The 24,604-nt window shown below is 50.9% G+C and overlaps 1 protein-coding gene across 1 annotated transcript; it reads right to left on the reverse strand.

Moving 5' to 3' along the window:
* Nucleotides 1-21: 21 nt before the first annotated feature.
* Nucleotides 22-21,605, reverse strand: RAB5C (RAB5C, member RAS oncogene family). The gene is made up of 6 exons (XM_046676178.1): nucleotides 21,470-21,605; nucleotides 4,449-4,702; nucleotides 2,758-2,909; nucleotides 2,425-2,547; nucleotides 1,468-1,561; nucleotides 22-924 (listed from the first exon to the last, which is right to left on the reverse strand). Exons 2-6 carry the CDS (start codon nucleotides 4,612-4,614, stop codon nucleotides 809-811), a joined length of 651 nt encoding a protein of 216 aa, XP_046532134.1. The 5' UTR covers nucleotides 4,615-4,702; nucleotides 21,470-21,605; the 3' UTR covers nucleotides 22-808.
* Nucleotides 21,606-24,604: the final 2,999 nt, after the last annotated feature.

The following is a 24,604-nucleotide window of genomic DNA, read 5'->3' on the forward strand; positions in this document are numbered from 1 at the left end:
GAAAGACAAGGAAGACAAGCGGAAGGTCGATCGATCGGCTGACTATATTGACAAGATACTGATTGGTTACATGTTGAAGAAAACATACAATACAAAATACAGAAAAAGTTGGTTCCATCCCCTCCCACTCCCCCCTTACCCACCCACCCCCAAATATTCATCATCGTGATTTGGTCAGAACAGGGCTCAGAGCCAGAGGTCGGGGGCGAGGGGGCTGTGGGCAGTGGGTTCATGGCTGTCACAATAACGCTGTGGTAATGCTGTGGTTTCTCCCCCGGCTGAGTCAGGGGGTGAGGGGGGGCTACAGCCTGATGACAGCCAGCTGAGGGAAGAGCTGCCTCTCCCTTCTCTAGCCCCGGCACCTGCCCCACCACCCAGAACCAGCCCACTCCAAACACAGTAAGGATATGGATGCTCTTGCTGAGTCTGCTGATCAGCAAGAGGGAAAGAAGGGCAACTGCTCCAGCCCCTGCCTCCCCATATATAAGGGTAGGGGACGGGCACGTGGCTACTACCAGCAAAAGAAGAGTGGGAGAGCAGTAGAAAGGGCAGGAAGTGGGAAGAGCAGAAGATCATATATATTAAAAAAGTGACTTAAGACTTAAAATTGAATTAGTATTTGTACAGAAAGGTGCAGGTGGAATAACTCACTCCAGCCTATGATCAAAATTATACGGAGAAATCATGGTGGACCCCTCCCCCTGCCCCCCCAGTGGTGGCCCGAGTTGTTAAGTGCGATTGGTTAGAGTGGATTCCAGTCGGGTCGTTCAGGCGGAGGAGGCGGGGGCAGCGGGCAGGCAAGGGGGGCTCAGTTGCTGCAGCACTGGCTCCGGCTGGCTGGGTTGTTCTCCTGGAGGTCCACTCCTCGGTTCCGGCCTGGAGCACCAACTGCATTCTGGGGCTCATTCTTGGGAAGCTTCTTAGCTGTTTGGGAGAGGAGGGAAAAATGCATTTGTGGGGGTACCCAGATACTCTCTCTCAAGTCCACTTGAGTAGACTCTGGCCTTTACCACCCAGTCAGTGACGACTAACATCCTGAGGGCTTCACTTCCAGGTACCAGGTGTGCTCTGAGTGTTTCAGGAAACTGAGGCAAAGAGAGGTTAAATAACTGGCCCAGGACCACAGAGTTACTAAGTGGTATAGTAAGGATTTGAACCTAGGCAGGATGACTCCAGAGTCAAATGAGCTAAAAGAATCCTAAGAAGTGGGCAAGGGGAGGGTGATGTGGGGTTTTCCGTGGGTGGTAAGCTAAAGGGTCAGGAAGTGAAATGCTGAGACTTTGGCCCAGGCTTTAGAAACATCCGGGCTAACTATCTACATCTGAGAGTCAGATGAAGACAAAATAATTTTATCAGAATATTAAAACTGGTGAAAGATCTGTCGGTGAAGGGACCCTACAGACCTCCTATGGAACAGCAGGCAGGCAGCGTACCCCTGGTGGGGGGAGGGGAGGAGAGGCATCTTACCTATTGCCATGAAAATTTCATTCACGTTCATTGCAGTCTTTGCCGATGTCTCCATGAACAGCAAACTGTTGTCGTCTGCATAGGCTTGTGCTTCCTGATTTGATGGAGGTGAGAAAGCAGAGGGGAGAGAAATGGTGACAGTTGGCAGGGGCCAGGGCCCAGCATAAACACCTTCCCTGATCCCGGTGCCTTATACACCAGAGAGACAACACGGGGGTTTTCCGGCCACAGGCTCTCCTGCTCTGAGTCCCCCTGAGACATCAGCACCATCCCCCCCAGCTCCCCACCTCATGCACAGCACCTCTCAGCTCACAAACATCGGTGCATGTCTTCCTCAGGTTTCCCTAAGAAGTTTTCCCTGCCTTCTTGCTCTTCAAGATCACTAGGCTAGAAAATACTTCTAGAAAGTTATCTTACAAATACACCCACACATTTGGACAAAAGCACAAAGAACGTGGTTATTGACTTCGGCATTGTTTCAGGCCTTTTGCTGTTACAAACCCCCTAAAGTCCGTCAGTTAGGGACTGGTAAAAACGAAATGAAATACACAGTATGTGGAGCATGCTCCCATCTGGGTGAAGAAAGGGAGTCATACATATGTGCAGGTTTCTGGAAAGACCAGAAACTGTGAGGAACTTGGGGGGAGATTGCGCTTCTAGAGTTAGAGACTTAAATTTCATTCTATATACCTTCTCTTATACTGTTTAAATTTTACTATGTGCATGTATTGCGTGAAAAAAAGTATTTCTTTTTCAATGAGTTTCATTAAGCAGTTTACAGAAAAAACAGGCAGAAGCTTCAGCTATCCACATGCACACATACCCTACTGCCAGCGACAGCAGGTAAAAGCTCCCCGGCTGCCTGCTATCGTGGGCCTTCCCAAGGCCCCGAGCAGCCTGGCGGAAGCCCAGGGGAGCTGGCTTGCTCGTTCCCGCAAGTCCTGTCCATGCCCCCACCTGGAATTCCACGGCTCTCTTGCTGGCCAGGTCCGCCTTGTTACCCGCGAGCGCAATGACAATGTTGGGGCTGGCCTGCCTCTGTAACTCTTTCACCCAGTTCTTGGCGCGTGCAAACGTATCCTGCGGAGACATGGCCAGAATGTCAAAGGGACAGAGGAGGCTTTCTGCCCAGGCCGCTCACTAGAGAAGCTTGAGCTGGCAGAGCCAAGCTGTCCAAGATGTCACCACCCTGGAGATTCTGGTGAGACACCCCCAAACAACAGAGGAAATCTGCCCACGCCCACACCCCATCCAGCAACAGAGAGCCAAGAAGCAAGAAAAAATCTTTACTGTGTTGGTGATGTCATAGACCACGATGGCAGCCTGGGCCCCCCGATAGTACATGGGGGCCAGGCTGTGATACCGCTCCTGTCCAGCTGTGTCCCAGATCTCAAACTTGACTGTTGTGTCGTCCAAGCAGACAGTCTGTGTGAGGAAGGCCGCTGTAAGAGGGAAGGTGGTGTTACCAGGCAGGAAGGAGCTGGAGAAGCCACCCCGCGTGTCTCCACTGCGGCATCCGAGCTCTGGCATTTACAAGCCTTTGGCTGAGATGGGCACAGAAAAGCCCCCGATCCAGGGGCCACAGCAGGTCCAGGCAGGGCAGGCGGAGTTTGTATTTTGCCTATGTGTCGAGGGGGCTGCGGACTGCACGGACTTTACGGCCCGACACTAGGCAAGGGCAGGAAGACAGGGAAGCCTGCGTGCGCTTGAGCCATTTCGGGAGCATTCTCTGAAGAGGAATGTGGCAAGGGGCAGGAGAGGGAAAGCCCAGGGGAACCCTGACTCCATGCTCAGAAGGGTGGGCCTGCCCACTCATCCGCCTCCCTCCCCTCAGAACAGTCCCACTGGAAACCACTAGTCCCTCAGTTTGTTCCAGCCCGGGGTGTCGCTGGCGTTGGGTTTCCTGAGGACACTCACACACTTAGCTACGCTGGGGATGCCCGTAAGTACATGCTGTTCCAACTGCCAGGCGGAGACTGGGTGGCTGGCTTCCCAAACACCCCTGCCACCTCCAGGCACACTGGCTAGCCACCACCCTCAGCTTTGACCTTGCGACACACTCCTGATTGGCCACCCTGTGGCTTGACCTTCAGGGAACACAGTGACCCTATCTTTGGCCTGAGGGGGCAGGGGAACCCAGAGCGCTTGTGCACATGCTTCCAGGAGGAGTCCCAGAACTGGGAGAGCAGGTGGGGACCCCTCTGCCCCAGGACCCAGCAGAGGATCCCCGAGGGCCCTGCGTAGACAGCTCGCTCTCCTTGTCTGCCCTCCCCCACGCCCTGAGGGGCCTAGGGTGCCGGCTCACTTCCCCCTCTGCAGCTCAGCAGCTGAGGAGGCAGCAGCAGACTGCTGACATGACCTGTTTTGTGTCCAGCTGCCTGGAAATCTCCTATCACCCAAGAGGGTAGAGAAAGGATGACTCAAGCCCAAGGTCGGCCCCAGCCCCTTAATGTTTACTGGCCACTGAGGCAGGAGGCTGAGTCCAGACCCTTATATCCCAAATGCTGACCACTGGGAAATCAATGACAGGCTCTGAGCTCAAGAAAGGATGACGGTCAGCTTCAGAAATGCCAGCCCACTCACAAGGCCATTTCCCCATTCTGGAAAGAGGGAGAGGCCAGGGCACACGCATTGCCTAGCACAGTAGGGAGGACCCTAGAGATTCAGACCCAGCATCTCCCTTCCCAGAGGCTGGGTGAGTGGAAGGGTCTTAGCCAAGGCCACACAAATAATAAAGAGGCAGGACCAGGAGGGAGGGCAAGCCAGTTTTTGACTCCCAGCTAATTCTTACCAGAGGCTTGTTGGGACTCTGGCATGGAGACCAGCTGTTGGAGTTGATTCCAGAGCCCAGATGAGGCAGAGGTGCTGCCACCTGCCCCAGGAGTGTTTAGTCTCTCTCAGCGGGCAGCTCCCTTCTCCTCAATGCCAAGGCATTTCTTTGCCCTACCAGAGGCCGCCCCTACTCCCTTGTGCTCGCTCACCTCCAATTGTGCTCTCCTGGTACTCGTGGAATTGTCCCTTGACAAAGCGGAGGACGAGGCTGGATTTGCCGACTGCAGACTCCCCCAGCAGGACCAGCTTAAATTGACAGATCTTGTTCCCAGCGGCTGGTCCGTTGGGTCGTGCTGCACCTCCCCGACCCGCCATGGCCCGTGCCGCTGTAGTGGTCCCAGTGAGCGTGGGGGTGGGGGCCGGTGCTATGTGAAGAGGCACTTAGTGGGGAGGGGGCCTCCAACTGCAAGGGAGAAATCAGAAGAACTAGGTCAGTCCAGAAACTCTTGCATAGTGAGCCCTTCTTCAAGCACAGGCCTCTCCCTCTGCCCTCTCTGATGGCCTGGCTGACTGCCTCCCCTCACCCTAACTCCCCGGCCCCACCCCAGAAGTTAGGAGAAGAGCCATAACCAGGCCTTACTACACGTCTGTTTGCTCTCCAACCATCTAAGTGATAAAGAGAAAAGTGGTCTCCCAACTTTAGGCTCATGCTTCTGAGCAAACACACTGACTTCCCAATCCTAAATATGTACATTCACATACAAATAAACACACACAGGAGAGGAATGGGCATATGCCATCCTGGTGACAGTCACGAACAGGCTCCTTAGGGTACCAAAATATCACCCAGGAAGACAGTAGGATCCAGCTCAACAAACAATGAACCTGCAGCGTGGTAGCTAAGATCACAGCCCTCTGAGCAAAAGCAGCATGGGAGGTAAGGCTGCCCGGGACACAGGGCGTCCCAGTAGAAAGCTCCTCAGACAAGGTGCTTGGCCAACCTCGTGGGGACTCCCGGACCAGGGCCTGGCCAGCGCAAGTTGTTATCAAAATAGCCATTTTGTCTCGTCATCTCCGGAGGACTGACCGACTTTCTCGGTCTGAGGCTGGACGGTGCACTGGAATCGAAGCCTCGTCTCACTGCCTCATCCTGAGCCTTTTCCCCCCAGTTCTCTCATTTTTGATGGGCCAGAAGTCTCACACACAAAACCAAACACACACAAAAAAGCAAAACACACACAAAACCAAACACACACCAAAGCCAGAGAGCTCTGCTGGCAGTCAGAACGGCTGCCAAATTTCCCTTTAAATAGAGACCTCAGTTCCATTCTCTCTTGGCAGAGGCAGAGAACGACACACAGAAAGAACAAGGGGGAGGTATGGGAGGGCGGAGACACAGGGGACACCAAGACCTGTACCCCCAGCTGGTGTTCCAGCACTGACATCTTACTCATTTGGTCAGTGATAGCTTTGGAGGCGCAAACTTGCTTTTTTTTAAGGTTTGGAACTGCAAAGGAGAATGAGGAGCCTACCTCCAGAAGCCTCTAGAAGACTTATACTAAAAGATATCAGAACATACACAGAATGTTTTACAAATGAGTACTGCAAGTAGATATTACATCCTGAACACTCGGTACAGCGTTTGAAGCTAGGCTGGAAAGAAATGTTTGGTTAGACTGCCCTCTGTGTAACAGAGTCTTTGCAGGAGGGTCTTCAGAACAAGATGCCAGGGACAGCCCTGAGCTGCCCAAACAAGGGGAGTGCATCCCCGACGGTCAAAGGCAGGCGTGGAAGTGAAGAGACGGGTATCTGTGGGCAGCAGCGGCCTGTGCTCATGCTAGAAGCGGACAGCAAAGGGCTTGCTTTGTTCAACCTCAAAGCGTTCTTCACATCCAAGTTCTCCCAGCAACTTGTTTAAAAAGTGAGCTTCAGGAAGAATGATTCACTAACCAGGAACAACAGTTTCCGTTCTGGACAGCACCAAAAGAAAACAGGTTTGAAATGGAGGCCACCTCTTCCCCAAGAGTACACGGAAGGAAGCATGGGGGGAGGGTTTCAATTAGTGACAAGAAATGCCAGTTTTGAAATGTTTTATAGTTTAAGATGCTTTCTCTTTTCACCCCAGTCAATGATGTTTGCAAGAGTCTACAGACCTTGAAGCAAAGTCTGTGCTTTTGGCTTCTGAGATGCCTTCCTCGCAATGCTGATGTACACACTGGGAATGCAAAGCACGCTCACCAAATGAAATAACGTTCAGAGACAGCTAACATTTACAGAGCAACGCACAACCATTATCTCTTTTAAGCTTTAAAACAATCTTCCATTTTTCAGATAAACAGCCAGACGCTCAGGTGTTAAATGCCCTGCTCAAGGCCACCCAGCATACAGGTGACACAGCCTGGATGCAAACTTAGGCTGCCTGCATGCTCATTTGTCATCCTGCCATTCTCCCTGCTGTGGGAAGAAAGATGGAGGCAATGCCCACCCTCTGTGCTTGGTTTCAGGTTCCTGGGTGAATGACAGTCTCTTTTTGTTGCAGCAGCTTTGCTGGCCCAGCAAGGTCTGGCGCCCACCGACAGGCACAGTGATCTTGCACTCCCTCAGTACTCCCAACAGTAGGAGGAGCCATCCAGTGCCAGGCAGGGTGACAGTGACAGAGGGAAACCACAACGGAATTACAAGTTGGTTATTACCACGAATCCATACGACACATAATCGTGGCAGGGCAACAGAGTGTGGCTGGGGCACCAGAGGAGGTATGAACGAGTGAGAAGAGAGGAAGAGAAGACGGAAGTCCCTAATTCCAAAAAAATCAAAGCAGCTGGAGCTAAGGGCTCCTGGGGCGGGGAGTCAGCAGCACCTCCAAGTCAAGAAAAACAGTAACATCTAAGTCTTGTCCCTATCCAACCAGTGGGCTTCCAAACCTGCCCAGATAGAATCTGATCTTTCAACAAGCCAGAAGGAGAGACAAATATGTCTTATTTGTGGTTCTCGACCCTGTCTGCACATCGAAATCACCTGTGCAGCCTGCCTCTCCGAACTGGATGAAGGTTTGGAGGAGGGTCGGGTATCTGTATTTGTTTAAAGAACTGTCGCTGCTCCGCCTGGCACCAACTGGCTGGTGATATGTTCTGCCTGGATGCTGGTCCTGCCTTCTAGAGACACCTGAGCAAGCAGACATGTGCTTTTTTTGTGAGGAAGATTGGCCCTGAGCTAACATCTGTGCCAATCTTCCTCTATTTTGTATGTGGGATGCCACCACAGCATGGCTTGATGAGTGGTGTGTAGGTCCACGCCCAGGATCCAAACCCAAGAACCCGGGGCCACCAAAGCAGAGCATGTGGACTTAACCACTACGCCACCAAGCTGGCCCCACACATGGCATTTTTCTTTTCTTTTCTTTTTTTTTTTTTTAAAGATTGGCACCTGAGCTAACATCTGTTGCCTTTTTTTTTCTTTTTTCTTCTTTGGGGACAAAGCCTCCCAGTACATAGTTGTATATTCTAGGTGCAGGTCCTTCTGGCTGTGCTTTGTGGGACTCTGCCTCAGCATCGCTTGAGGAGCGGTGCTAGGTCCACACCCAGGATCCGAACCGGCAAAACCCTGGGGTGCCAAAGTGGAGCACGCGAACTTAACCAGTCAGCCAAGGGCCAGCCCCACATGGCACTTTTTATAGCCTCTTGCCTCGTTGTTTCCCTGGCCCCATTTGGTATTCAGTGATCACATGAACAGAGGTGCCGAACCTCCTAGACAATAAAGCATGGAGGAAGCAGATTTTGCCACAAAGGGCACAGAGAGATATGGGGGTGTCTGAGACAGGTGAAGGCCACACCCAGAGCCCCAGGAAGCTTTATGCCCTCCCTCCCAAGACTGGGAAATGGAGCACATAGGCCAGTCAGGTGGTTAAGGTGAATTCATGCACCTGAATTCTGACCTGCCTGCCACCTCAGGGAGGGAATCTCACTGTGGGAGTCTTTCCTCCTGAAGCAAGAATCATCCACGGGTACAGTCAGGTGATGGAATTATAACCAAAAATGGCATAGCAAAAGTCTTTTTTCAGACAAAAATCAAATTCTCTTTAAGAGCTAAAGTTGTATAAGATACAGAATGAGCCAAAGATTTTTTTAATCAGTTTCCCCAGCACCAGGAAAAACACACAAGTAGGTTGAATTTCCTCCTGGATATTTTCATGAAGCTGCTGAAGTGGGTAGAGCTTCAGACCCACAGTCTCTCCTTGCTCTCCGTGCCATGACCTGCCCCCCCGCCCACCTTCCAAATCAGAACTCTGGTTTGTTCAAAGGCCGTCAAGAACGAGCACCAGTCCCAAACTCATGTCTTCACAGGAAATGGGAGAGGATGCAAGGACTTGGGGGCACCCTATGCATTTTCCCACAATGCACATGAAAGGGTGGAAGGGATCGAGCTCCTATACACTCTGGCCCCGGAGACAGGCATAATGGGCATATGCCCAGCCAGTTCTGGGGCCAAGAGTGGGAGACAAAGAAAAAGAAAAAGCAGGACACTGCTCTTCCTTGCTCTGGATTTCCTCTGCTCTGGACACCATATACAGGTGGGTCTCAAACTTTTTTCATCAGAATCACCCAAGGCGTTTAGAAAATAACCCTAACCAACTGAATCAGAAACTCCAGAGGTGGAGTCCTGCAATCACTGTTTGAAAAGTAAGTTCCCCAAGTAATTCTCGGCAGCTGATTTCAGTAAGCACAAGTGTTAGAGTTGACACAGGAAGGAGGGAGGAATACAAGGGACAGAAAGGCATCGCCCATCAGCGCTGTGGACAGCACAGGTGGATCAATTGGCTTGGAACTGGTTCCTGGCTTCACTCAACAACCAATGCCTTCTCCAAGACACCAGAGGCTGCTGGAATCTTGCCCCTCCCCCTAGCCTCCACTCAAAAATTTCACCTTTCTCTTCTTTAATCCATGAAGTCACCCACTTGATATTTTTTGTCCTTTCTGGTAAAGCGTGAGCAATTCCAGTTGGTGGGTGTCTCTCATGCTTCCTGTTTGCTTCAGGGACTTCCTCTAGCTGACAGTCCCGACGCAGCCTGGATCAGTGAGCCGATTAGGGAAACCAATCAGAGGCTGGCCTAAGGCTCACTCAAGGTTAGCCCAGAGGCCCTGAGAACCAAGTGACCCTGGAGGTGGTTTTGGTGAGCTACACTTTACTCTGGAAAAAAACATTGCTGAACATTTACTACCACGAGAGTTGGGCAAGAGAAGATGACAGCGGGAGCAACTTGTTAGCTTAAAGAGAAGGAAACATGGGACACGGGAGGAGAGGTAATCAGGCTTAAAGGCTAGGTGGAAGACCTTCAAAAGCTCAGACCAGCCAGGGAGACGATTTACCCACAGACTCGAAAACACAGCTCTTCCTCAAAGGGGAACCCCCCACTACCGGCACACAGGACCAGAAGGCAGACTCAAGCAGGACTACCCAGACCTCTAGCTGGTGCAGACCCAGAGGGAAGACGAAGAATCTGAAGCAACACAAGCCATGAGCCACATGAGGTACCTGCTCGCCTTTTCTCAGCACGACTAGCAGGTTAGGACTTGGGAGACTGAACTGGGTTTGTTAAAGCCTGGCTCCACTGTTTATTAGCCAGGTGACCTTGGCCAAGCCAGACAAGTGACTGCTGTCAGCTTCCATCCCTTATCTATAAAGTGGTATTATTTAGTACTAATCACACAGAGTTGCTGTGAAGGTTAAATGAAACAATGCACAGCGTGCACAACACAGTGTAAGGCTAAAGGGAAGGTTCCAACAAGTGCCAGGTTTATTACACTAAAAGGTTAATGCCTTTTCACTCATTGGGCGTCAAAGCTCAAAAGGTCCTTGAAGACCTACTCCTTCTCTTCCCAATTACAGAGAAGGAGCTGAAGGTGAAGTGAGGAGACCTGCCCAGGGTCACAGGCAGGTGATGGCAAAGCCCATGCCCAGGACTCCTAACTCCAGCAAGGCTCCTCCAACAGAGACAGAAAACCCAAGAATATTAATAACGTCGTTATATCTACCAAGAATAACAGGGGCTACCACCTTCTATGGATGCTTCAATAAAATACGGCTTTTAACGATGGAAAAATGAGTTTATATCAAATTTAAAAACCACGCTGCTGGATGGAAAAGTTCTCTATCTTGCTTTGGGAGCTAGATACATGGATGTATACAAATGTAAAAATCCATCAAGGTGTCCACTTAAGATTTGTAAGCTTTACTATATGTAAGTTACATGTCAATAAAAAGGTAAAAAATGCTGCTGGTACAGAGTTTTACATACAATAATGAGTAATTAAAGCTTAGAAATGATATGAAACCAATCTAGCACCCCTGTATACAAAATATTTTCTACCTCCTCTTTAGTGTGTGAAAAAATTCAGAATAATAAAGACACTCAAAAAGATGATGCCTGACTTAGAAGAGGACGGAAAGAGAACAAAGATACCCAAACCAGCAAGGGGCAAGATAACAGGATTCAGCACAAATGCGATTGCTGCATATACATTAAGAAAACATTTACTGTTTGTAATTAACTGTGGGCTAAAGAATTTTTAAGTTGTTTAAAGCTTCATGATAATAACAAGAGAAGCTAAGATTTATGTCTTTTCAATGGAGAGAAAGGTTACAATGGTTTGATGGTCTGCACTCCCCAGCCAGCCCAGAGAATATCTGCCAAGGAAAAAGGGGTTTGGGGTGGCGGGGATGGACTCAAAGAGAGGGGTGTTTTCCTGTGTGACCAGGACTATGTGATCAGTACACATCGGGCCTGTGTCTAACCTGGAGAGTATAACAGAGGAAGCTTGGCCTGGGAAGCAGGAAGCTTAACAGCCCAAGTTGAGACCTGGGGAGAATTCTGACCGGGTGTGTCAGGCCAGGGCTGGAGCTCCTCATCCCACCAGGAAGTAGGGGGCTTAGAGGAGATGGCAGCAGGAGAGGAAGGGGTGCTGCCTTTACCCAGCCACAGCAAGATGACTCCCTTTCCAGGGGAAGAGAGGGAAATCATCCCAGAGGGGGCCTCAGCATGGACTGGGTTCCCCACCATGGGGACAGCCTTGAAACTGCCCCAGCCCGCCCAGCTCCCTTAACTGGGATCAGTTTCATCTCACTCTCCTTTCAACAATAAGATTCTTCCTGGGCTGAGTGCCTAGATTTCTGCACCACAGTGAGGCCCAGCAAGAACACCGAGAAATCCCTCCCTGAACTCCAAGCTGCTTTCTCAGCTCTCGACAACAGATGGGTTCCCCGGAGAGGCCGAGAGAAGCGGAGTCAGCGCTAACTTTCACGGAGAGGGTGGAAACCTCCAGTCCCTGCTCCCTCTCTTCCTGTGCCCACAGGGAGGAGGACTGCTGGAGGGCGGGGGGCACATCTCTATGTATCTGCTGACACTGCTTGGTCAGTGTGGTCTGCCCATACTGTCCATGGAAGGGCCTCTAGGATTCTCATTCACTGTCCCTGCTGGCCAAGACAGGAGCCAGGCATTTGGATGGCAGGGTGGTGAGGAAGGCCAGACAGACAGGGGATGGCCTGCAACTGCACCAGGCAAGGCTCATCCTGCCTACTGATTCTAACACGCACCAGGGGCCCCAGGCCATTCCTAACAGACTACTCTCCTTAAGAGAGCCTGGCCTCTGACTCAGAACTCCTCAGTCAGCAAAGTTGTGGCAGATCCTCTGGCCCCATATGAGGCAGCTCTCTAAAAAGCCTCAAGCAAAAGCTCAATTTGGAGTCTGGCACTTTCTTCAGCACAAATCCACGAACGTGTCTAGCTACAGGGCATGGTGGGGAAGGGACTGAGGCTGTGGGTGGCTCATGCCCCACCACTCTTCACCTGACAGTGCAAGGTGGGATGCAAAGAAGAGAGCCAGCCAAGGGACAGGCTCTTCCCTGGTGCCAACCTATACCGGCCGCAGTCCCAGGATGCAACTCGGGTCGCATGGAAGCCACTCAGGAAGGTGCAGAACACCAGCTGATCCACAAGCCTCACAACTACTCTGTATTTCATTTGCTCACACAGTTACTGTTTACTTAGGACTTCTAACTGGAATCTCATCAACGCAGGTCCATCTTCCCCTACATCTTGATACGGTCCAGGACAGCTGCCACTTCTTCCGCTGCCCCAGGCCCAGAAGGACTCCAAGAACCTCCGCTGAAAGTCAGGGTCATCAGCAGCACCTGTTCATCCAGCTACTCATACCAACAAGTACAACTGACACCTCTTACAAACTCTTCCTGTCTTTACAAAAAACAAAAGAAAGCCAATTTAATTCACTGCCCATTTTGTTTTGCCCTTAGCTCCCAATCAGAGGGAAGAGGTCATGTTTGAGAGGAGAGCAGGGGAAAAAGAGAATCAGATACTAGCAAACCAAATTCCTCTTGCTCAGACACCACGTACAGTGTGGTCAGAGGCTGCCCAACTAATGAGAAACAAGGTCAAAGTTCCCACTCTGGGATCTGAGGGATGACGGTTGCTCTCAGGAGCCTGGATGCCAAAGAACATTTTAGGTCAACTTTTCCTTTCTTAATTTTTGCTGAGCAAAATGTAGAAGGGTGCCATTCATCAGGCAATGAATGGGTCTCAACAAGTTTCAGTAAGTGAATCACACTTCCACTTCCAAGGCCCCAAATTTTCCTAAGACTGTTGCAGGTGGTAAGAGGTTGGAGAACTTGGGGCATGAAGGTTGGGAGTGAGAAAGCAAGAGAAACTACAGGCATTGTTGCAGATGATATGGGTTTCCTTTGTTTTTACAGCACATAACATCAAACCTGACAAACAGTAGGTGCTCATAAATGTGGTAAACTGAGCCTGCAATATAGGGACGGCCCGGTTGGGTTTGGAAAGTGAAGGGGGGCAGCTGAAGGCTTAAATACACACCCATCTGAAGGAGGCTCAGATCAGCTGACAGAGCCATAGGCCAGCTGACGAGATGCCTCACCACCCCAGAGAGGGCCTCTTAGGTTCCTTCTGCACAGGGGTTAAGAGCACAAGTGCTAGAGCCAGAGAAACTTCAGTTCAAGTCCTGGAGCCACCACTTACTAGGGTGACTCTGTGTTGTGTCACTGAACCCATCTCCTTATGGGTAAAACGGAGAGACTAGCACCACCCATCTCCCAGGGCTGTTGGGAAAGGATGCAATGCAAGACTCTTAGCAAAGGGCCTGGCTCAGAGCCAACACTCAGTAAACGTCCTGAAGTCCCTACAAAGGAGGTGAATTCCTCAATCGGAAGGTTTAGACACTATTCGTGCATCGCTTTTGCTTCCAGTTTCCCTGGACCCCATTCTGCAGGGCCCTCATTTGGAGAGAATGCTGAATAGAACAACCGTTATGGCCTGAATGTGTCTCCCCAACACTGATATGTTGAAATCCTAAGCCCCAATGTGATGATGGCAGAGCCCTCATGACTGGGATGAGGCTCCAGAGAACTCCCTTGCCCCTTCCACCATGTGAGGACACAGCAAGAAATCAGCAGTCTACAACCAGAAGAGGGCCTCCACCAGAACCTGACCATGCTGGCACCCCGATCTTAGACTTCCAGCCTCCAGAACTCTAAGAAATAAATTCCCCCGTCTATAAGCCACCCAGTCTGCGGTATTTTGGTATAGCAGCTGGAAGAGTCTAAGACAACGACTTTCACCAGTGTTCTAGAAAAAGGACCGGCTCATACCTGATGTCCTGTGTCCTGTCAACAACCCTAACCTTGTATTCTCTGGAGACTGGCTTCTAAAGCCACAGGAACGGAGGGGGGAAACACCACCATCCAAAAAAATCAGCACTGAGTTAAAGCCCTCAACTGGCAAATCTTAATGCCTTAAAAAAAAAACCCACAACACGAAGCATCTTAAAGCCCAAATGCCCTTCCTTCCATCTCAAAGCCTCTTTCAGGAAAGGGAAGAAGTAGTTCAGTTGTGGAGAGGGGGAGGGGACAGGACTAGGACAGCTGACAAAGACACCAGAGTTCCTTTTAAAAAACCAGGCTGAAAATGCTAGAGGTTTGCAAAGTGGCGTCGTTAATCACCACAGCCTTCTGAGCAGTTCGGAGAGCAATTGGATGACTAGGAGAGCAGCCAGGGTTAGGGGCGCCACCCACGCCCTCCCCCACACCTGGGATGCTTCTGAGAGTCACCTGAAGGGGACACACATGAAGCTATGAATAGAAGGCAAGAGGTTTGTAAACTAACTCCTGTTAAGATCCCAAGTTAGTGTTTCCAGCAGAGCTCAGGTTACACATCTTCAGAAAGATGACAGTACAATGGAAGGATTTAAGTTATTCAATGATTCAGGATCGCAGCTCTAAGTGATAGCCTACCCTGAGCCCGCCTAGATCCATAAGCCCTCCCAAAGGGGAGGCAGTGAAGAATGCCAACCTAGACCACATGGACTCTCTTATAAGACCTAGTGTCCTGGATGCTTTGGCTGGAGAACTTGGCACCTGAAATAGAGAACGATTATGTACCTCATCTTCCCAACTGGATAGTAAAGTCCAGAGTAAATACCAAATCTGACTATTTTGGGATCCGTCAGAGCATCAGGGAGGCATATGAGAAGTGTGAATGGGTGAGTGGAGAAGCAAGAGCCTGCTATCAGGGTCAACTGCCAGGATTCTTGCAGGGTGGATTTCCCAGGGGCATCTCCACCTCACCTAACTCTGGAGTCTTCAGTGACTATGACTAACCATCAAGAGAAGAAACAACTTGACCCCATCCACATAACTCCCCATCAACACACTGAAGAGGAAACGTTTGCTGCAAAGGCAGTGGCCCTGGAGAGACGGCTGATTCTAGGACGGGGACAGGAAATCCACAAGGTGAGCCTGGAGCATCTGAAAGAGCTCCCAATGACCGAAGCTGGAACAATTGGAGCAATAAAATCAACTAGTATTGGATTATAAACCAAAGTGTAAAATAAATATCCACGAGTCCATAGTAACATAAATAAGTAACTGAGTAAACAAACGGGGGAGAACAGACAAATCTCTCACGTACAAGAATTCCAAATACTTCATGTAGACAACCTGCCCTCGAGCAGAGCAGCGTAACTGCCTAATCCACGAGTGTGGACTACACAGAGTGACTTCCTTCCAAAGAGGACAACACGAAAAGGAGGAGGGGAGCAGCAACTTTACAAACATCGCCTCAGCCGAGTGACCAAGGATGGCATCAAGAGCCATAAGTCATGTTGATAGCGCGTCCCCTTGATATGATGTGATGAGAATGGCACTTCACCTCTGTGGTCTTCCCCCCAAAAACCCATAACCCCAGTGTAATCGTGAGAAAAACATCAGACAAATCCCAATTGAAAGACATGCCATAAAATACCTGGCCAGCACCCCTCAAAATTGTCCAGGCTATCAAAAACAAGGAAAGTCTAGGAAACTGTCACAGCCGAGAGGAGCCTAAGGAAACATGACAACTAAATATAATGTGGTGTCCTGCCTGGGATCTTGGAATAGAGAAAGGACATTAGATAAACACTAGGGAAATTGGAATAAAGGATGGACTTTATTTTTTTTTTTTTTCCTTTTTCTCCCCAAAGCCCCCTGGTACATAGTTGTATATTCTTAGTTGTGGGTCCTTCTAGTTGTGGCATGTGGGATGCCACCTCAGCAAGGCCTGATGACTGGTGCCATGTCTACGCCCAGGATTCGAATGGATGAAACCCTGGGCCACCGCAGCAGAGCAAACAAACTTAACCACTTGGACACTGGCCGGCCCCAAGGATGGACTTTAACTAATAACAATGTATCAAAATTGGTTCATTAACTGCGACAAATGTATAGTGCTAATGTAAGAGGTTAATCACAGTGGAAACCAGGTACAGGGGTTTGTGAGAAAATTGTACTACCCTCACAATTTTTCTGAAATAAAGTTTATTTTAAAAAAAGGCAGTGGCTCACCTTGTGACAAAATGAGATCCAAGGACTCCAGTTACCATAAACTCATGTTCGGAAAGACAAGTTAACTTTACATGGAGATGGGCCGAGGGGTGTGCGGGAAGGGGGCTGGTGGGAGCCACATCAACAGGCTCGAGATGAGCAGAGGATAATGCCCAAATTCCGCAGGCACGGGGCAGGCCTGTGGATTATACAAGGGAGGGCTGGCTCACTACTCACGGTCTCAACAGCTGCTGACCCAGCTTTCTTAAGCCCACCATCACTCAAGAATGAGCCTTGTGCCGACGTGCAAAGTAGCACCCATGGACCAGAGTTAGATTCACTTCCACTGATCCTTGCTGGTCCCAGCCTGGGGTCAGTGCTGCCTGACCACACACAGCTGCAGAAGGACGGCGACCAGACACACATGCTGTAGAAGCTGGTCAGCAGGGCTGTGTATGGCCAAAAGCATGGTCGTCTGTTCCTAGGAAACCCTTCACTGGGGGCCAGCCTGGTGGCATAGTGGTTAAGTTCACACGCTCCACTTCAGCAGCCTGGGGTTCACAGGTTCAGATCCTGAGTGCTGACCTACACACCACTCATCAAGTCACGCTGTGGCAGCATCCCACATACAAAAAGTAGAGGAAGATTGGCACAGATGTTAGCTCAGGGCCTATCTTCCTCACACACACACAAAAAAAAGAGCAAAGGAAACCCTTTACTGGAAATGGAGATTCAGAAAGCTCCACCCTCTAGAAGTTTAGTTTGTGACCGTCCCTGACCCTTCTATGCTCCCTCTCTCATCGGTACTGTAACACTCATCCTGTTTACCTGTTTGCTCTCCCATCTGTGAGCAACTTTCTGGAGGATGGACCAAAGAAATGGCCCAGGCTTTGGGATCAGATGGGTGTGAGTGTGAATGCCAGGTTCCCCACATCCAAGCTGTGTGAGCTTAGGGAGAGTGTGTTGAAGGAAATGGGCAGGCATTTCCTTCAGGGGCAGGTGAGAACATCTGCCCCTTCCTTTAAGAACCACAATGGGGGGCCAACCACCATGGCAGATACAGGACACGATCTGTGTCCCTACAGGACTCACACACTAGACACGGAGGAAGATAAGGAGAAATGAGCGGAAAGCGCAGGGAGGAGAGAAGCCCGCGGCCTACCTGGGGAATGGAAGGCTTCACTGAGGCGGCGATGTTCCAACTGAGCTTTGAGAGAAAGCAGGGAGATGTAGCTCCCAGGCAGGTGAGGTGGAGGAGAGCCTTCCATGCAAAGGGGAGAGCACACAGTTAGCCCAGAGATGGGGCAACGAGGCGCTGGGCTGCACAGGGATCTTTCGATTCTGTCCCCTGCTCTGCCACCTACTGCGGAGTTCCCCACCATACATGGGGATTAAAGGCAGTACCTTCCTCCTGGGGTTGTGGTGAGGATTAATGGAGTCAGTACACGCAAAGGGCTCAGGAGAGTGCCTGACACACGTAAGCAAAACTCAAAAAGTTTAGCTTTTACTTGTATTATTATTGCTATATATAGTAGATGAGGATATTTACTCTGAAAACTAACCTCATAATACAAACCATTAATGCAGAGCAGTCCTTAAGAAATATTCCAATTCTCCCCTGCCAAGGCTCTTGAAAGCATTATTACCTGGATTTGGGGACATCCTAGTTTATAACTCCTACCTGAAGCAGTGCTTCTCAAATGGCCTTAGCAAAAGTCCCCTGATTCAAGTCAGGGAAGAGAAAATACAAAACCCCAGGAATTCAGCAATTGAACCCAAAGCAGCCTGTTGCAACTAAAATATTGTCCTCAAGTTTCCTGTCTTAGCTTAAATTCATGCAAACTTTGCATTCCAATCTATAACAGATCCAGGACTGTTTTTAACGTGAAAATGTTTACAACTGAGTAAGACTGAAGTGCCTAGAAGATGCAAAGACCTCACCTAGTCTGTAGCTCTGAGTATCTACAGCACATGACCCCAGCAGGGCCTGAGAACCCCAGGGGGAGAGGCACAACCGTGGCCTTAGCATTCTCTTCTGTAAAATGGGAATACAGCCCACATCAATTCTGTTCAATATCTATGAAATGAGAGAATATGTGAAACCACTCAGCAGAGCACCAGGAATCACAGTGACACTTGGTACAAACGTTGAATCAGAATCCTAGGGATGAATTATGATGTACCTTCAAAAGCTCATGGACCCATAAAATGGCTATTTTGTGAGTATCTATTCTGTGCCAGGGACTGGACTAGCTGCTTTACCCTTTGTTTCTAATTCTGCAAGATATTTTGTATCCCCATTTTACTGGAAGAAACAGAAGTTCAGCAAGGTCAAGTAACAAGCCCCAGGCCATGCAACTGGTCCACGGCGGGGGTGGGGGTGGTGGGGGGGAATCCAGATGACAATTCAGGTGTGGCTAACTCTAAAGCTCTCGTGCCTTCCACCCCACCACATCGCCTCTGTTTACTGGGCAAGGGTGTTAGAGGAAGATGGTTCTTTCTAAGAAGTACTTGCTTGGTGGGGTTGAATTTAAATTCATGACCCTGCTCTGTTTCCAGGTAAATTCTAGTGAAAGGAGCTCCTGGTGGAGTCACATCCTTCCTACCTGCAAACAGCAGGCAGCACCAAAGGGGAATCAGGCGGCTAAGCAGAGGCCGGCTCTGCTGCTTCCCTATGCCCTTAACCCTGCCCAGAGGGACCCCTGTGTCCACCCACTTTTACTTTCATTTTCTAGCCATCATGACTTTCAGGTTCCCAAGAAAATAATGGCATGCAGATGTCAGCAAATTCTTGGGCCCTGAAGAATACTGACTTGGGCCTCATAACGGTCATGGTCCCCAGAGGCGGAGGAGAAGGGGGTGAAGGAAGAGGATAGGAGGATGGGGTAACGGTGGGGAAGAAAATCAGAAGCAGAGGAGGAGTGTCAATGATGAGGAATGCTAAAAGGCCTGCACTTGGGCCACTGCTGGCTCACCCTGCATGTTCCCTGCTTTAAGAAACAGACAAAGGAGGGCCCACTATTAGGGAAGATGAGGCACATCTAATCCCAAGTCCCAAGCCCCAGCTCCACCACTTTCTAACTGTATGATCTAAGGCAGGCTACTTAAATTCCTTCAGCATCATCTCTAAAGTAGAGATACAAATCCCACTATCTCCCACGACTCTCGGGAGGAACATGTAAAAAGATCTTTGCAACTTCAAAATGATTTATAAAAATCAGTTTTTGCCACACTTCCACAGTACAAAGGCAGAAAAAGGCTCACCAGTTGTAAGAGGCAAGAGAGGGGAGGAAGTGCAGGAGGAGGAGGGGCTTATGTCCCACACAGAGCCTTCCCTCCTTCTGCCAAGCAGTGTCAGATCTCTGCTTGGACTCTATAATCTCTGGATGCCACAAGTGGCTGCCTAACCACCCGGGGCACTGGTGCTTTCCTGTCTCTCTGAAAGGGAGAGCTTGTCCTTCAAAAGCCTGTTTCAGAATCAGAGCTGGGAGAGCACGTCCAGACAAAGAAGGTCTGGCCAGCCTCGGAAAGCTGGCCAGCCTCATCCTGAGACTCCCAAAGAGTTCCAGAAACCACAGCCCACTACTGAGGCGGTAAGTTTGGTCAGAGACCAGTGGCTGGTGAGCAGTCAGGCCTCTCCGGCCCTGGTCCTCAGAGGCACAGGTTGACCAGATTAGAGAAGCTAGGTTGGCTGTAAAAGTCTCCAACAACCCTGCAGAGAAGTCCACACAGATAGAGAGCTTGTGATCTGACTGTTGGCCCTAATAAGGAAGGTTTTTTTTGTTATCCAGCAAAAAATGAAGTAAGTGCATCCCAGGTCTAGCTCAAAAGTTTGGAAGAGTCAGACACTGTTAACTGTGCAGAAGTAGTCAAAAAGATCTCAAGGCAAAACACCTTTAGCACTTGTAAGTAGCATCCAAGGGCAGTAAAGACGGCCCAGACCACTGAATAGCTACGGAAACTCCGAGAGATTGCATGGCCTTCCCTCCCTTCCTCCGCTGTAGATAGCAAGGGTCAGTCATGGCCTCAGAGTCAGGCTGCTCTCATTAAGGTAGTCTCTGGCCTGTACTTTGGCCACATAACAAAGAACTTCCCAGCTTGGTTTGAGACAGCAGCCATTTCACACACCTAAGTCCCAAGCAATAGACAAGGATCAGATGTCAGCACGGGCTGTCTTTTGGAAAGGCTTGGGGGAATCAGCACTTTCTGGCAAGTATGGGAATGCTGGGGGTTACAAAAATTAGCACACTAAGAACCCAGAGGTGCCATTGTGATCTCAACTTATTCCTCTGTGATCTAGAATTTATCTGAGCCCAGAAGGTCTTAGAGATAGACCCTGGGACTAGAAGTGGCATGGACCTGTTGATCAGGGAGGTGTGTATGTGTGTTTGGAGGTGTGAAAGGGATAGCCCAGGACCCTTCAATTCCAGTCTCCTCATTTTTGGTCTTTCTCTTCCTCCCTGAAGACCAGCAGACAGCAGTCCCAGGAGCAGCAGTCCTCTGAGGCAGCGCAAAAACCACTCACGTGCTCTAAGAGGACAGGACTGAGCCTGGAGCAAGGGGGAAGGAGGAGGGGAGACAGAAGATAATGAATGGGCAGATCCACCCTGATCTGTGATCTCTAGCTGGAATTGAGCAAACCTCAGCTAAATTTTTCAGAGGCAGGAAGAAAGATACACTCAAGAGAACAACACAACTAGAGAACAACATAACTAGAGGACAGGGCTGGGGGCGGAGGAGGGGACAAGACGAGGAGAATACAGCTCATTCCTAAAAAGTGACCCAGACTTTAAACTCTGCTGAGATCTTGGTTGGCTCTCTGGCTTCAGGAAAGAGAGGAAGTAAGGAGTTGTGGAAGCGTGTGCGTGTGGAACGGTCTCACCGAGGACCCCTCCACCCCCCCCCTCCCCTCAGGAAATCGAGATAAAATTTCTCTAGGACTGGAGGGGACAACTGTTTTTGTGGGACGGGTGGAAGGAAAACGCCGACAGACAGCACTCCTGACCACGTCTAAAAGAGAAGGGGGACCGGCTCCTTCACATCTGGCAAAGATTCCTCCAATTCTGTGAGCGGAGGGAGCGGAACTTAGGGTCTTTCCCTCCCACAACTGGACTGGACAAGCCAGAGGAGAGCCACAGGGACTTCCCAAGGCTCACGAAGCACATGGAAGGGAAGGAAAGAAGGGGCCCCCGTTTGGCCCGACGCCTGAGGAGCCCCTTAAGAGGGGGCTACGGGTCGGGGGAGGGGTCAGTATCCCCTAAGCCGGGGTTGGGCGGGTGGAAGAGCTGCCCCGGAGAGGCTTCAACGCGAGCGAGACACTGGATCCCGAGACAGGCACACTCACAGCGGCTCCGGGGCGGCGGCGTTACTTGGGGCCGGGGCTCGGGCAGGCTCCGCTCCTCTCCCCCCCGGCGGTGTCCCAGGCTCCGGCCTCCACTTCCGCCTTTCAGCTGCTCCGGATCCGGATCTCCACCTCCAACCCGCCCCTCAGCACTCCCAGGTGACTGACAGGGAGGAGAGACCAATGGGAGGCACTCTTGGCTGACTCAAGAGAGACGCCGGTGGGGGGCGCGGGAGAGGCGGGAGAGCGCGCGCAAGGGTCGGCGGGACTTGTAGTTCTCAGATCTGGGAGGAGCCGGCGGCCGCCTGGGATTTGGGTTTAGGGTGGAGCCGGCTGCCGGCGAGGCGGAGCCCGACTGGGAACTTTTTAAGGCCGAGCCTGCCAACCGCGTCACCGCGGGTTGCAGGCGCCCCGAGGGGAGGCGGGTGGCGGAGCGTTGAAAGAGGGCAGAAGGCTGTGTGTGCAGAACTGGGGAAGGAAAAATATAGTGTGAATGAATATGCACATGAGGCCGCGTGGACCAGTCCTGAGCTCTCGCAAACCCAGAGAAGCCCCTGTCCGCGCTTTCGGGCCAAGTCAGCTCTGGGAACCTGACTGTTGGGGACATTCTTTGATGGGGAAGATGATGGAAGCACTGTGGGAAGGGTTCTCTGGAGGCTGCCGGATGAGATCAAAGGGAGACCTCTTGCCACTGCACAGCCTTAAAAAAGGACCCTCCTCCTTTGGCTCAACCCCAAAACACACCAGCACCACTTCTGCCTCTGCCTCCCCCGACCTCCAACCAGGACCAGCTCTTGTCTCTGATACCAGATGCAGAGCTGGGCCACGTCTGCACTGACTATTTGCCCCCACCTTGCCCTCCATATGGATGAGGACTATTTCTAGTTTTTCTGCTCCTCTCAATATGGATTAGGACCACTTCTGCTTCTGCCTACCCCCTACCCGCCAACACAGACCAGTATCTCCTCTGCTTCTGCAGCCCACCCCCTGAGATACTACTCAACACCTGTATGGAATTAAAGCTCCACCCCAGAGACAGCTGTGAACATTGTTCCTATGACACCAGCCAACACCAATCATACTCTGGAGCCTAAGCTGGAGAATCAACCTCTCTGGAACAATCTGCCACAAAACTGCCCACACCTAGTTCCATCTGGTCACCAGGGTGCCTCTTTCTAACGGCATCCACACACACACACCTCCCCCCACCCCCCACGCAGAGATCATCAGAGAAGTGAAAGCTGAGAGGCAAGAGAGGGTTTAGGTGAGCAAAGGGGATAGGGCAGAGAGGGATTCCTAGCAGGTTCTTGGCTGGTGACAGCTCTTCCCCAGACCCTGCTGTACCTAGCCTGCAACAGGTACAGGATGGGTTATACAGGATTGGTGGGGAGTCCTTTGGGCCACTTTTCCAGGACTGGAGGTGGGCCTGAGCCAGGACTTTGTCCCTCCCGCATACTGTGTCTGAACCTGTGGCTGTGACTGGGGTGGGGGGAGGAGAGGCTATAAGGGCCCATAGTGACTCATTAAGGTTTCTGCCTCATCCCTGGGGCCCCTGGTGGCGTGAATGTAGTGCCAAGTGGATTGGTTGGCGCCTTTGCCCTTTCGAGAGACAGCAACAGGGCCCTAGGGCATGGTGGGGGACTGACTGCTGTGCAGGCTCCTCCAAAGCCCTGGGGCTCTCAGACCAACCCCCAGAAATGTAAGAGCAAACAGCTACAAAAATAAAGAATTTATTTCCTATCCAAAAGTGAGCCCAGGTTGCTGGGTGGTGAAGGAAAGCTGGAAACCAGGGTGAGTTTGCAAGAAGTCAGGACCCTGAGTGAGACCATCTTGGAAGGAGGGAGAACAGGCTCGGCTGAGGTCTAGGGGCGGGGAGGGACAGGGAGTGCTGCTGGGACTGTTTCAAGTTGCTGACAGCAGAAGAGACCACCTTTGGTGACAGCCTGCAGAGAGATAGAGACAGAGATGTTGACAGGCCCAGGCCAGAGGTAGAAATATACACTGCAGGGCCCAAAAAGCACCCACTGGGGCACAGGAACCTGGGAGCCACTCTAAGGCAGGGATTGCAAACTCAAATACCCACAGAGATCAGACAAAGAATCCAAATGAGGGAAGCTAGGTGGGTGTCAAGAGATGATGGAGAAACATGGGGACTGCGAAGAAGTGGAGAGTACAGGCCCCATCTAAAGAAGACAGTGTGGGGCCGGCCTGATGGCGCACTGGTTAAGTGCGCACGTTCCGCTTCGGCGGTCTGGGTTTGCCAGTTTGGATCCTGGGTGCGGACATGGCACTGCTTGGCAAGCCATGCTGTGGTAGGTGTCTCATAGAAAGTAGAGGAAGATGGGCATGGATGTTAGCTCAGGGCCAGTCTTCCTCAGCAAAAAGAGGAGGATTGGCAGCAGATGTTAGCTCAGGGCTAATCTTCCTCAAAAAAAAAATAAATAAATAAAGAGGACTGTGGCCATCCAACACCAGCTAAGTATTGCCACATGGGATGTTGGCCCAGGATTGCCAGATCTTCCAAATTTTTTTAGAGAAGTTGGAATATCTGGATTTTTATGTGAATTCTCCTGATTTTTAACATCAGCAATTCATTCATATTTTGAAAAGAAAAATGCTGTGAGAACCAAAGAACACATATCTGGGGGTCCTCAGTTTGTTTCCTGTGTGGACGGTGGGATGAGATGAGCCTCTCCAGCCTGGGCTGATAGTGGGAGGCCTAAGAAATCTTGAGTTGCTCCCATGCCAGTCAGGATCTCAAACCTACCGCTCTCGAGACAACAGCGCTTTAAGGTCTCCAGCAGAGACCCAGGGGCTAGGACAGAAGACCTCACAATATCACCGAGCAATCTCTGCAGTGGAATCTGCAATCTATCTCTCTTGCTCTAGACATCAAGAGCCTGCCTGCTCTTGCCTCAGTCTTCATTTCCCAGCCGGATCTGGGGCCCTTCCCCATCCCCTTGTCCTCCCCCATGTCTACCTGCCTCCAGGTCCTGGAGAGAAAGCAGGACATCTCGTCTGCCCAGCCCAATGGCCACCGTGGTCCACCTCATGCCTGTTGAGTTCCACGGCCTCAGGTGCTTCCCCTCACAGAGGAGGAGGATAGGGGAAGGTTTGGAAAAGGGAACAGGGTCAGAA

The sequence above is a fragment of the Equus quagga genome, chromosome 11, assembly GCF_021613505.1.
Source record: "Equus quagga isolate Etosha38 chromosome 11, UCLA_HA_Equagga_1.0, whole genome shotgun sequence".
NCBI lineage: Eukaryota > Metazoa > Chordata > Mammalia > Perissodactyla > Equidae > Equus > Equus quagga.

Excerpts from the sequence above, each read along its gene's own strand:
- RAB5C (XM_046676178.1), bottom strand. The coding sequence starts at position 4,614 with ATGGCGGGTCGGGGAGGTGCAGCACGACCCAACGGACCAGCCGCTGGG. Across the intron at positions 2,910-4,448 it reads CCAGGAGAGCACAATTGGAG|CGGCCTTCCTCACACAGACT; the intron begins GTGAGCGAGCAC and ends TCCCTCTTACAG. Across the intron at positions 1,562-2,424 it reads AGAGAGCCGTGGAATTCCAG|GAAGCACAAGCCTATGCAGA; the intron begins GTGGGGGCATGG and ends CCATCAAATCAG.